This window comes from Panthera tigris, chromosome D1 (assembly GCF_018350195.1).
Source record: "Panthera tigris isolate Pti1 chromosome D1, P.tigris_Pti1_mat1.1, whole genome shotgun sequence".
Taxonomy (NCBI): Eukaryota; Metazoa; Chordata; class Mammalia; order Carnivora; family Felidae; genus Panthera; species Panthera tigris.
In genome coordinates, this window is record NC_056669.1 from 97,160,202 (window position 1) to 97,172,556 (window position 12,355).

The following is a 12,355-nucleotide window of genomic DNA, read 5'->3' on the forward strand; positions in this document are numbered from 1 at the left end:
AAAGAATGTATTATTTTCCAAAGAACATCCCAATCTTCACAAGAAAAATTAGAATACTTTTTTTTCTCTGCTTACATTTATTTTACAGTTTCGTGATCATTTTTATTCTGAGCTACATAGGGGATAAATAAGGAGCCTCATAAACTTTCAGGGCATAGGGCCTTAAATTGGCCCTTATTTTCAAGCACTTCTTCTGGTTGTCTTGTTGTAGAAGTGAATAAAGTATGCCCAAGATGGCCAATGGGTCTAAAACAAACTCTGGTCTCTAGCTTAGAGACCCCTCCTCCGTGTTCTTCTTCCTTTATTTGCTGCGCGCCCCCCACAGATATGGAAGCTGATGACTATAAATTACCCTCCCCACTTGCATTTGGAGCTCAGATCTTTGGAGAAACGGTCTCCTCTGAGCCCACCGGTGTTAAATAAATCTCTGATCCACAAGATCTCCGAGTGCCGCTTAGTTTTTCCGCCAGCGTTCCAGCCTAGTTCTATAACAAATTTGGTTCCCTGACTGGGAAACCCAACCCCGCTGGCCCATTGTGGCCACCGGTTTGGGAGAACGGCAAGGTGGTGAAGGAGAGAGGGATCGCAAGGGAGAAGGCGTGCCCCCTGCCTGAATTTCAACAGTCTTCTTCTCAGTTGCCTCAGGCCGGCCCCACTCCGTTGTTCCGGCCGGACTCAAAGAGACCTGGGAGGTGAGGACCTGGACCCAATGTGGGAACCAGTAAGGCCAGGGCCCCAAAGAAGTCAGGCCCACCCAACAGGGTGGAAGGGGGACGTGATCAATCTCCAGAGGCCTTAATGGTCTCACAGGTAGAAAATTTTGTGGGGGGGAATGTAATAGACTCTGGTGTGTGTGTGTGTGTGTGTGTGTGTGTGTGTGTGTGTGTGAGAATGTGTGGCTCAGCCAGGCTTGCCAGTTGAGTTTGAGTCTGTGGCTCCACGGATGGGCACCTTTAAGGTCCCCAAAAGTCTACGGAGTCTGAATGGGCTCTCCTGTGTCGTGGTGAGAGTATAAGGTCTAGAGCAGTATTGGATCAGATTCTGATCACAAGTCACAAAGCTGAGTCCCCTACGGCCAAGCCTCCCCCAAAGTTTCCCTCGGGAATGTGACCAGTGGAGTATCTGATTGGTCCTCTCATCCAAAAGGATACCCTCCCTTTGTCTGTCTCCCCAACACACAAACACAAGAAAGGAATTAATAATGGGATCAACACAGAGTAAGCCTACGATTTTAGAGGACGTGTTCAAATATTTTAAAAATGGATTTTCAGGCGATTACAGGGTGAAAATGACACCCAGGAAGTTAAGGACTTTTTGTGAACTAGGATGGCCCATATTCAATGTAGGATGGCCCCAGAAGGGACATTAGATGCTCAAATAATGCAGCGGGTTTGGCTAATAGTCACTGGGAACCCAGGCCACCCTGATCAATTTCCATACATTGACTCCTGGCTTGAAATTGCCCGAAACCCCCCACCTTGGGTGCGATTCATCCATAGCAAGCAGAGTCAGGCAAACGTTTTAGCCACTTTATCCGGAGACTCACCCAGGGAGCCAAAGAAGCAACCCACCACTCCTCTAATATTTAAAGGAGACATGGAGGAAGATATTGTCTTTCTGCCTCCTTATGACTCGTCAAGCTCCCTCACCCCTCCCCCTGAGCTTGAAACTCCTCCCCCATCTGTCTCTCCACAGTCACCACCACCCATCTCCCTGCCCCTCTCAGACCCAGAGAACCCTACCCCACAGGGGCCGACAGCCAGACTGTGCCCCAGACCCAGACCTAAGGCTCTCCAAATGCCTGTAAGGGAGACAAGAGAGCCTGAAAGACAGAATGAGGACAGAACAGTCCAGCCCAGCCGTTCCTTGATGTATTATCAACCTTTCTCCACAACCGACCTCCTCAATTGGAAACACAACACTCCATCATATTCTAAAAAGCCACAAGCAATGGTCAACTTGATGGAGTCCCTCTTCCAGACCGACTTGGGAAGATTGTCAACAGTTACTCTGTACTCTGTTTAATACAGAAGAAAAAATAATAATAATGAGAGAAACACGACAGTACCTAGAAGATCACGCACCTCCGCGGATCAATGACCCTGCTGTCTGGGGTTAAGCTGCCGCACCTGAAAAACACCCAACATGGGATTTCAGCACAAAAGAAGGACAGGCCCACATCCAACGATATCAGGATGCCCTCCTTCGGGGAGTCCAAGCTGGAGCCAAAAAGCCCATGAAGATGACTAAAATATCATCAGTCAAACAGCACCCTGGGGAATCTCCGGGAGACTACTATGAAAGATTATGTGAAACATACCGTATATATACCCCGTTTGACCCCGAGGCACCAGAAAGTCAACAGATGGTAAATACCTCTTTTGTAGCACAGGCTGCCCCAGATATCAAAAGAAAACTCCAGAAGTTGGAGGGCTTTGCCGGGATGAATATCATTCAGCTGATAGAGGTCGCCAATAAAGTTTTCATGAGCAGAGAAGTCACAGCCGAAAGAGAAGCGGAGAGAAGACTAAAAGAGAAGGCCACCCTTCTCGCAGCACTAAAAGAAACAGATGCTGCAAAGACGGGAAGACCCCAACCGCCAAAAGGGGGGAAGCCCAGAGCCCCCTTAGCAAAGGACCAATGTACATGCTGCAAAGAGAAGGGACACTGGAAGAATGAATGTCCGAATCGGAAGGGGCCCTCAAAACCCAGCCGATATCGGGAGGAACCTCAAGGCAAGAACCTCGTCGGTCTGGCCAGGATAGAATTGGACTAAGGGGGACCAGGCTCTTTTCATTCTTGGCCCCCATGAGCCCACGGTCGAAATACAGGTAGGGGGCCGAACAATAACTTTCATGGTTGACACTGGGGCTGAATACTCTGTTATTACTTCCCCAGTGGCACCCTTCAGCCAAAAGATGGCAACCATACTTGGGGCTGCTGGGACACGGGTGATGCTCGACACCATGATGAAGCCATCATGGCTCAGCAGGACCGAATTCAGCAAGAGATTGCAGTGCAGAACCCTCTGGTCTCGGAGCGTCTGGAGCTTTCGGTCTTATACAAGGAGTATGCTGAGGATGACAACATCTATCAACAGAAGATCAAGGACCTCCACAAAAAGGACTCGTACATCCGCAAGACCAGGCCTGATGGAAACTGCTTCTACCGAGCTTTTGGATTCTCCCACTTGGAGGCGCTGCTGGATGACAGCAGGGAATTGCAACGGTTTAAGGCCGTGTCTGCCAAGAGCAAAGAGGACCTGGTGTCCCAGGGCTTCACCGAGTTCACAATTGAGGATTTCCACAACACGTTCATGGACCTGATCGAGCAGGTGGAGAAGCAGACCTCAGTAGCCGACCTGCTGGCCTCCTTCAATGACCAGAGTACCTCGGACTACCTGGTGGTGTACCTGCGGCTGCTCACGTCAGGCTACCTGCAGCGCGAGAGCAAGTTCTTCGAGCACTTCATCGAGGGTGGGCGGACCGTCAAGGAGTTCTGTCAGCAGGAGGTGGAGCCCACGTGCAAAGAGAGTGACCACATTCACATCATCGCAATGGCCCAGGCCCTCAGCGTCTCCATCCAGGTGGAATACATGGACCGCGGCGAGGGCGGCACCACCAACCCGCACATCTTTCCCGAGGGCTCCGAGCCCAAGGTCGACCTTCTCTATCAGCCTGGACACTACGACATCCTCTACAAATAGGGCTGGCCCTGGCCTGCCACTGCCCTGCCTGCCCTCCCCTCTGCCAGGCGCTAGACATGTACAGAGGTTTTTTGTGGTTGTAAATGGTCATACTTCACTCCCCTCCTCCCCCCGTCACACGACCTTCCACATTTTATTAAAGGGGATGCTGGTGGTGAAAAAAAAAAAAAAAAAAAAGGACATGCATCACCTCCTTTTATCATCCATTGAGTCACATGGTTCACCTACCCACAAGGGAGGCTGGGAAAGGTAGTCTCTGGCTGAGCAACCACATGACTAGCTACCATCCAATGATTTGGGACAAATGGGAGATTGAATTTGGGTAGACAACGAGTAGTGTCCACCATGCAAAGTAGGTTCATGAGTCCTTGTTGAACTCAGAGGTGAGATAGTTGACCTCTCTGAGTTCCCCGAAACTCGGGCCCTACTGGTACACATCCACTGCCCCCTATACCTGGGAGGTCAGTTTTGTTCACTCTGTCTCGTAGGGATCGCCTTCTGACGTCATCAGTGGCTCCCGGCCAAGGCAAGAACAGAACCACACCCATAAAGGGCCCTCCTTCCTGGATTATTACAGCCTTCCACCTGCCAGGATGACGACCTTATGTTCTGCCCCACATCAAGTTCACACACTAGGTAATTACTCTTGACGAGACCTAAAACCCCACCCTTGACGAATGCTTTAAACAACTAAGATTCCTTAAGAAAAATTCAAAAGCAAACCGATTGTGCGAAGCGCACACCTCCTGAGGCCTTAGACCCCTTAGAATTACACATCCCTCCCCCTTTCCCTCATGCGGAACAAAAAGGATTAGAATCTGGGAAACTCGGTGTACTGGCCTGTTACCACCTTAATGCAGGGGAGTGAAGCTAATGGTGGAATTTCAGGTACAACGGAAGGGGAGCGTTTGGAGACAGGAATACATTTCGGTCACCTGTGGAGAGCCCAGACTGTGCCCCCACGTACCCAGCATGGACTGCCCCTGGTCTCTCTCAGCGAAGGGCATCTGGCCTATATACAGCACATATTGCTTCCCTAGGGGTGCAAAGTGGCAGCACATTCATTAGATAAATTAATTCTGTTTATGTGCCAAGGAGCAGGGCCCTTCCAGGAAACCAGGGCCTCTTACAGACAAGTTTGCCCTGTTTGTCATTAAATTATTTGTCAAAGTGAAATATCAGGCCCAAGAGCAAATAGCCATTGCCCTTGACAAACTGAAACCCACAGCCTTCAAAGTTTGACCCTGGAATGAGACTCTCCAAGTAAGATTCTGATGACCAGCTCAGTTCCTTTAAGTCTTTCTGTTCTCAAAAGGGTAATTTGATCCCCAAGGCGACAAGGTGATCCGGTGGCATTCTCCAGCTGGAGACTAGCCCATAACTAAGTAGCAGGAAGTCCCCTCTCTGGAGGAAGGAGGAGTGCAGGTACCTTAGAGCAAAGGCCAGAGGGCTGGTGGAAAAGAATAGGCCTGGGGTGGAGCTCACTCCGGGAAATTTGCACCTGCCTTGGGGGTTATTAACCCTTCCAGTTCCACAGAGCCCACCAAGGGCTGTGTTAAGCTGGGGTCAGGGTTTTGCCGTTAGCCTGTGAAACTTTAAATGTACTCCATAGATTCTACCCTTTTATTATGGAAAATTTCAAACGTACACAAAAGCAAAATGACTCTTATAACCCCCGTGTATCTATGCCCAGCCTCAACAATTATCAACATTTTGCCTATCTAATTTTACCTAGCTACCCACCTCTTTTTTTTCCTCTCTCTTTGGTAAGTATTCTGAGTATTTTAAAGCAAATCTAAGACATCTCACCTGTACAGTAAATGGTACTAATTAAACAGTGTTCGAAATACTGCAGATGGCAGTCCCTACTTTCAACCATACCAGCTAGACTAATGAGCAAGAAGGTTGGGACCCCCTGGTATAGTCCCGCCAACCCCCTTCTTTTTTTTTTTTTTTTTACAACAAAGAACTCAGAAGTGAGACGCCAACCCCTGGCGTCCAGAGTGGTGCCAGAGCACAAACCAGGGAGAAGTCGGCCCTCCAGGCTGCCTGATGAGAGACAGACTCGGGCTGGTCTGACTGCCCAGGCCCGGTCCCTGGGAGAGAGCGGATTAACCCCCCCGCCGCTCACTACCCGCAGGAAGAATCCGGGCTGTTCTCAAACGCACTTCTGTTAGCTCTGGACGGGTGCGCGGTGGGCCAGGGATGAAGCCGGGTCCCTGGACATGCAGGAGGCGGTAACTGGAGCGAGGGATCCCGGGCGGGCCGGGGCGGGGTACCAGGGCCGGGGTGGCCTTGGAAACAGAAAGATGCTTGCTCCCACGAGGGGCGGGACAACCCAGGGCCAAGGTCAGGCTGGGTCCCGGGTGGCTTGCCGCCGCCTCCGGGCTCCACGTGGGGAGCGGGCCAGCGAGGTTGGCTTGGCATCCACGCCCGGGGCTGGGAGCAGGAAGTAGTCTTCCGTGGGCGCGGCCCTAGGTGCGGTGCTGCAGGTGCGGCGCTAGGTAGCTCGGGCGGACCGCCAGTGCAAAGGAGGAGGTGAGCGCGGGGTCGCCACCGAGGCCCCGGGGCCAGAGCTAGCGGCTGGGCCTGCCTTGAGGAGGAGGCGTTTTGGAAGGGGGAAGGAGCCCGAGGGGTGAGCGTGGTTGTTGCCTTGAGGCTCAGATCCGGCTGTGCCCAAATGAGGGTGGGGGGGGGGGCAGATCGCGAGGGTTGATTGAAATCCAGACGGGATAGTGTGGCCTCGGGCCTCAGGGAGCGTCCCGGATCGTCTCTGCCTTGGAAGAGGGATGGGGGAGCTGGAAATGGGGGAGATAGGAAGGGACTGCACCATGGGAGAGTGAGGTGGGGCTAGCAGAGGGAGGGAGGACTCGTAGGGGGTCTCTGGACGCCAAGGGATGCGGGGCGCCGCCAAGGCTCTGGGGGTGCGGTCGGGCCCGGGATGAGGGGCGCAGAGGACGTACGGAGTCGGGGACAGTTAGCGTCTGGACAAGACAGAGCTGGGCAGGGGTGGGGGAGGGGGGATTGCAAAAAGGGGGCCGAGGCTCAAGCACCTATAGGAACCTTCCGCGGGGGCCGACTCCCCCCCGCCCCACTATCCCCGGGCCGGGAGCGCACCGGAGCGGAGAGGAGGCGGGGACACAGACGCAAGCCTGACTCGGAAGGATGTTTCTGGCCGGCTGTGGCTTTAAGGGTGACGCCGGGCGTGCGGGCCCTTTAAGGAGGGGTCGGGGGCGTGTCAGGAAATGAGTCCTGGGCCCGCCTCGCGGGGGAGAACGGCCTCGGCTGTCCGGAGGCACCGGGGCTGTACGGCAGCCTATGCGCCGAAGAGCTGCGCGCCGCGGGCTTGGGCAGGCCCGGCCTCCTCCCGCGCCCTTTGGGCCCCCGCCACGAGCACCTCTGAGCTTCCCTGCACCCCTCTTTCCAAACCCCTCGCACGCCTTCCCTCCGTTCATCTTACTGCACGCCTCCCCTTTCCCCCTGCAAACCCTTTTCGCCCATGCCTCCCTCTCCCGGCGTCGCTTCCCCGCGCTGTCCTCCGCCCTTCAGCACCTTCGCCCTGCCTTCCTCCCCCTCCCCCTCTCCTTCCTTTCCTCTCCCCTCCCTTCTTCCTGAGACCCATCCCTACAAGGCCTCTTCTGTCCAACCTTAGCCTGTCCCTCACCCCTTCCCTGTGTCTCGTCTCATGAGCCACCTCAGAGTGGGGGCAGATTGTGAGGCTTCCCCCACAGCAGAACCTCTCGGTGGAGAGGCCTCTAGGCCATCTGCCATGTGACAGTTGAGGGCTGCGGCTTGCAGAAAGACAGGAGCTGATTGCCCTGTACTCCAGTTCTGGCTGTAGAGTGACCCAGTTCCTCTGCTACCATGAACAGGGCCCCTTTGAAGCGGTCCAGGATCCTGCACATGGCACTGATGGGGGCTTCCGACCCCTCCGGAGAGGCAGAGGCCAGCAAGGAGAAGCCCTTTCTGCTGCGGGCGTTGCAGATCACGCTGGTGGTGTCTCTCTACTGGGTCACCTCCATCTCCATGGTGTTCCTGAACAAGTATCTGCTGGGCAGCCCCTCCCTACAGCTGGACACCCCCATCTTCGTCACCTTCTACCAGTGCCTGGTGACCACGCTGCTGTGCAAGAGCCTCAGCATACTGGCGGCCTGCTGCCCCGGTGCCATGGACTTTCCCACCCTGCGCCTGGACCTCAGGGTGACCCGCAGTGTTCTGCCCCTGTCTGTCGTCTTCATCAGCATGATCACCTTCAATAACCTCTGCCTCAAGTACGTCGGCGTGGCCTTCTACAACGTGGGCCGCTCACTCACCACTGTCTTCAATGTGCTGCTGTCCTACTTGCTGCTCAAGCAAACCACCTCCTTCTATGCCTTGCTCACCTGCGGCATCATCATCGGTGAGTGGCCAGCCAGGGCCACGGGGAGTGGGGGGTGGGGCGCAGGGACCCAAACCCCAAAGATCAACCCTGCCAGGCATCGTTGGATTTTATCTGTCCCAGCTCCCTTGGGGAAGAGCCTGGGGCCCAGAGACAGTAAGCTCCCTGAGGTCACCCAGCAAGTCAGGGGCCCACCCAGGGCCCCTCAGAACAAGATGGGATTAGATCTACCTTTCACAGAGGGGAAAAAACCAAGGTACAGAGAAGGTAAATAATTTGTTGAAAATCACACAGCTAATAAGTGGCAGAGTTGGGATCTGATCTCAAGCAGTCTGGCTCCCTGTGCTTGACCACTGTGTTGCTTCTCAAGAGCTCAAGTGTCCTGACTCTCCATCCAGTGCTATTTCCAGAGAATGCATCTTGTAATAAATATACCATCACCCTCTGACCTTGTAGGCTCATAGTGATGGCTAAGACAGTGGCAAGAAATAAGCTTTGAGAGGTCTTAGCTGTCTTCCCACGCTTGACCCTTAGAAAATAAGAATTATTGACGGGGACATGGTGCCAAGCATTCACATTTAGCATCTCCTTTGTTCCCCAGAGGTCCCCTGGGAGGTAGCATCACCTTGATCAACTCCATACAAACCAGGAAACTGAAGCTCAGAGAGGTTAAGTGACTTGCCCCGGGCCACACAGCTAGAAAGTCGCCAAGCTGGGGCACAAACCCAGATTGGCCAGACTCTGGGGTCTATGCTTTTAACCCCCCCTGCTCTCCTCTTGTCCCCTAGAGATTATAGCTGCACTGTCCAACACAGTAGCCACCAACCACGTGTCTATTTCCATTTCCATTCATTCAGATTCAATGACATTTTAAAAAGTCAGTTCCTCAGTTGCAGGTGTTAACAACCCCATTCTGTAGCCACGTGTCAGGTGCTCAGTAGCCACATGTGACCAGTGGCTACTATATTGGACAGCGCAGATGATAGAACATTTCCATCATCACAGAAGGGGTGTTTGCAGCACTCTGGGTAAGAGTGCACCCGCTTCCCTCAGAATCCTCGCAGGGCTCTGTCATCCAGGAATGTGGTCTTTCTTTGAACCTGTTCACGTTTTTCCTGGGGCTGTAAAGTTCGTGTTGGTTGACCTACATATTCTTCGCTGGTGTCTCCGAGTCCCAGGCCCAGTCTCACTGGTTGCAGGGGAGGGGCCCATCCCATGCCGCCTGTCCTAGAAAATGTTACTCTCATTGAGCAACTGCTGGATATAGGGCTGCTCAGTCCAGGCCCAGGATGGGAGACGGGAGAAGGCCAAGGTTAGAGGAGAAGGAGCTGCTGAGACCCCTGGCGGATTTTCAGCTGCCCCCTCGCCCCACCCCACCTCACCGCTGCCCAGAGCTGATGCAGAGTCACAGGCCTCACTTAGCCAAACGCCTCAGGGGTCTCCACTTCAGCCTCACTGGACCCTATGAAGGGGGGAGGGGGAGCAGGGAGAGGGGAGCCTCCTGATGCGAGAATTTGCACGAAGAAAGGTGAAGTCGCTAGGGAAACTGGGCCCAAGTCCTAAAAGTAATCAAAGTAGCTGATAGTGTGATAGCGTCAGAGAAAGTGCCTTCACTGGCCACACTGATGGGGCAGGGGCCCCAGCCCCCTCTCTGCTTCGCTTCCCCTTAAGATGGGTCTCAGGTGACTATTCCGGGGCCCTTCCTCCTTTCCCAGTATTGGGTGTGAGTTCCCTCTAGGGTGTGGAGCCTTGGGGTGGGGGTCCCTTCTGGACTTGGAAGGTCACGAGCCAGAGGACTGGGGGCGCTCTGGCTAACCCTCCACACCCCCAGAGCAGGTCTACAGATACCTGTTTGCAAAGGCCCTGCCAAGACCCAGAATGTGCCTGCAACATAGGAGGGGCCTTACCTCCTTCAACCCCCAAAGCCACCTCCAGAACAACCTGAGTTCATGCATTCTTTCAGGCAGCCAACAAATATGAACGGATGGCCAGGCACGTGCCAGAGACTGGGCCAAACTTTGGGGATACAAATTCGGCCAAAGGGGACCGGGCTCCTGGGCTCCCGGAGGGCATGGTGATGATGCAGGGCAGTAAGTGAGTTATGCTGCAGGGGTGAGGCTGTGATTGGGGTAATAGAAGGTGCTACAGGGACCCTGGTGGGGGTGGGGAGGGAAGCAAAGTTGGAAATGGGGTAATCTAAGCAGTTGTCCCGGAGGAAGTGCTAGATGGGTATAAGGAAGGCGTGAGGACACAGTGTTCTAGGCAGAAGAAAGTACCTGTGTGTTTCTTCATGCTCGGGCCATCGGGGGCCTTGCCCAAGTTAAGTGAGTCTGGAAGGTTTCCTGAAGGTAGTAGGTGAGGAGGGGCTTTAAGCCAGGACAGGACCTGAGCAGATCTATCCGTACTTTAGGAAGATCATTCTAGTTGCAAGGTGGAGGGTAGTGTGGTTGGAGTTAGGGGGTCGAGAAAGTGACCCGGGTCTCTATAGATGAAGGAAATGGGAGCTCAGAAAAGTTAAGTCACCTTTCCTCAGGCCATGCAGCCTCTAAATGGCAGAACCCAATTGGAGCCCAAATCTCTCTGACACCAAAACTTCTCCTACTCCCCCATGTTACCAGATGCTGTGGCACGAGGTACAGCACATGTAAGATTCAGGCCCTGCCTCCTGGGAAGGTGGGGTGTAGCCAAAGAGATGGGACAGTCCCCATGGGCAGGTGACAGGCAAGGGGTCTTGCAGGGACCATGGAGGCTCTGTGAGCAGGAGGTGACACAAGATGAGGGTGGCAGAAAGAGTGACTGTCCCAAAAGACCTCAGGCCACAAGTGATTCTAACTCATTATAGGCTCCCATTTTACAGACAAGGAAGCCAGGGCTCTGAGACCTTAAATCACTTGCCCAAGGTCACCTTAACCACTAAGCACTCAGCCCTTTGGAGCTCATTTCCAGCACTACTTTCCAGATGCCCCAGGCCAGCACAGTTGCCCTGGTTATGGGTGCTCACAGCATGCTGCACTGTTTTATGGCCCTCATTACAATTGTAATTAAAGAAATAACTGCGAAATGAATCGTCTTAACGTCGTTCTCCTCTGCTAGTATGTAAGCTCCCGAGAAAGCATTCATGTCCTGGGCCACTTCCCCAGCCTTTGTATGGTGCTTTGCATGTAGTAGAGAGTTTGGACATGTTTATTGCAGAGAGGGCCGGGAGGACGGGACAGTGAGGGCAGCATTACGGTCTGTGACCTTCGGTGGCAAAACTCTCTGTCCTTCTTCCTCCCCGTCCTCATCCTCTTTGCCCCTCTCCTGTCTCCACCGCAGGTGGCTTCTGGCTTGGTGTGGACCAGGAGGGGGCTGAGGGCACCCTGTCTTGGACAGGCACCCTCTTTGGCGTGCTCGCCAGCCTCTGTGTCTCGCTCAACGCCATCTACACCAAGAAGGTGCTCCCGGCCGTGGATGGCAGCATCTGGCGTCTGACCTTCTACAACAACGTCAATGCCTGCGTCCTCTTCCTGCCCTTGTTCCTGCTGCTGGGGGAGCTTCAGACCCTCCGTGACTTTTCCCAGCTGGGCAGCGCCCACTTCTGGGGCATGATGACCCTGGGCGGCCTGTTCGGCTTTGCCATCGGCTACGTGACGGGACTACAGATCAAGTTCACCAGCCCCCTGACCCATAACGTGTCCGGCACCACCAAAGCCTGTGCCCAGACGGTGCTGGCTGTGCTCTACTACGAGGAGACCAAGAGCTTCCTCTGGTGGACAAGCAACATGATGGTGCTGGGGGGCTCCTCTGCCTACACCTGGGTCAGGGGCTGGGAGATGAAGAAGATTCAGGAGGAACCCAGCCCCAAAGAGGACGAGAAGAGCAGCATGGGGGTGTGAGCTCCTGCAGGGACCTGGGGATGGCCCAGTGGGGGAGAATGCCCAGGGCCGCTCTCTGGACCCTGAGAGGTAGTCTGGAGGGGGTATTGTTTACAAACCTGCTCACAAATCGGGTGGTTGAAATAGAGCCAGTGTTTTCAAATGATGTCGGAAAGTTGCCAAACCTATCTCGACCGCCTTTCCTGTTTCTGAGTTTTGTCCTCCCCTAGGGAGGCAGGACCCCCTGGGAACAGCCAATGAGTTTCTCTGGAAGAGCACTCGCTTTCGGGGAGTAGGAGAAGGGCAGCACCCCATCCTGTCCCCTTCCGGGGCCTTCTACCTCCACATGACCTTTGGGGTTGGGGACGGGCCACAGCTTTGAGGGACAGTAGTAAGTCTTCACTTATACTCAGGGGA

General features: G+C 54.2%; 2 protein-coding genes across 4 annotated transcripts; both read left to right on the forward strand.

Annotated features, from left to right (window-relative positions):
* Window positions 1-2,808: 2,808 nt before the first annotated feature.
* On the forward strand, window positions 2,809-3,858 carry LOC102973017 (ubiquitin thioesterase OTUB1). The gene is made up of 2 exons (XM_007082183.3): window positions 2,809-2,831; window positions 2,899-3,858. Exons 1-2 carry the CDS (start codon window positions 2,809-2,811, stop codon window positions 3,704-3,706), a joined length of 831 nt encoding a protein of 276 aa, XP_007082245.1. The 3' UTR covers window positions 3,707-3,858.
* Window positions 3,859-6,121: 2,263 nt separating this feature from the next.
* Window positions 6,122-12,104, forward strand: SLC35C1 (solute carrier family 35 member C1). Of its 3 annotated transcripts, none has more exons than XM_042958793.1 (3): window positions 6,122-6,244; window positions 7,579-8,105; window positions 11,400-12,104. In XM_042958793.1, exons 2-3 carry the CDS (start codon window positions 7,610-7,612, stop codon window positions 11,957-11,959), a joined length of 1,056 nt encoding a protein of 351 aa, XP_042814727.1. In that variant the 5' UTR covers window positions 6,122-6,244; window positions 7,579-7,609; the 3' UTR covers window positions 11,960-12,104. The 3 variants fall into 3 exon arrangements, with proteins under 3 accessions (XP_042814727.1, XP_042814726.1, XP_007082163.1); XM_042958792.1 differs by lacking the exon at window positions 6,122-6,244 and adding an exon at window positions 6,270-6,341; XM_007082101.2 differs by lacking the exon at window positions 6,122-6,244 and having other exon boundaries at window positions 6,962-8,105.
* Window positions 12,105-12,355: the final 251 nt, after the last annotated feature.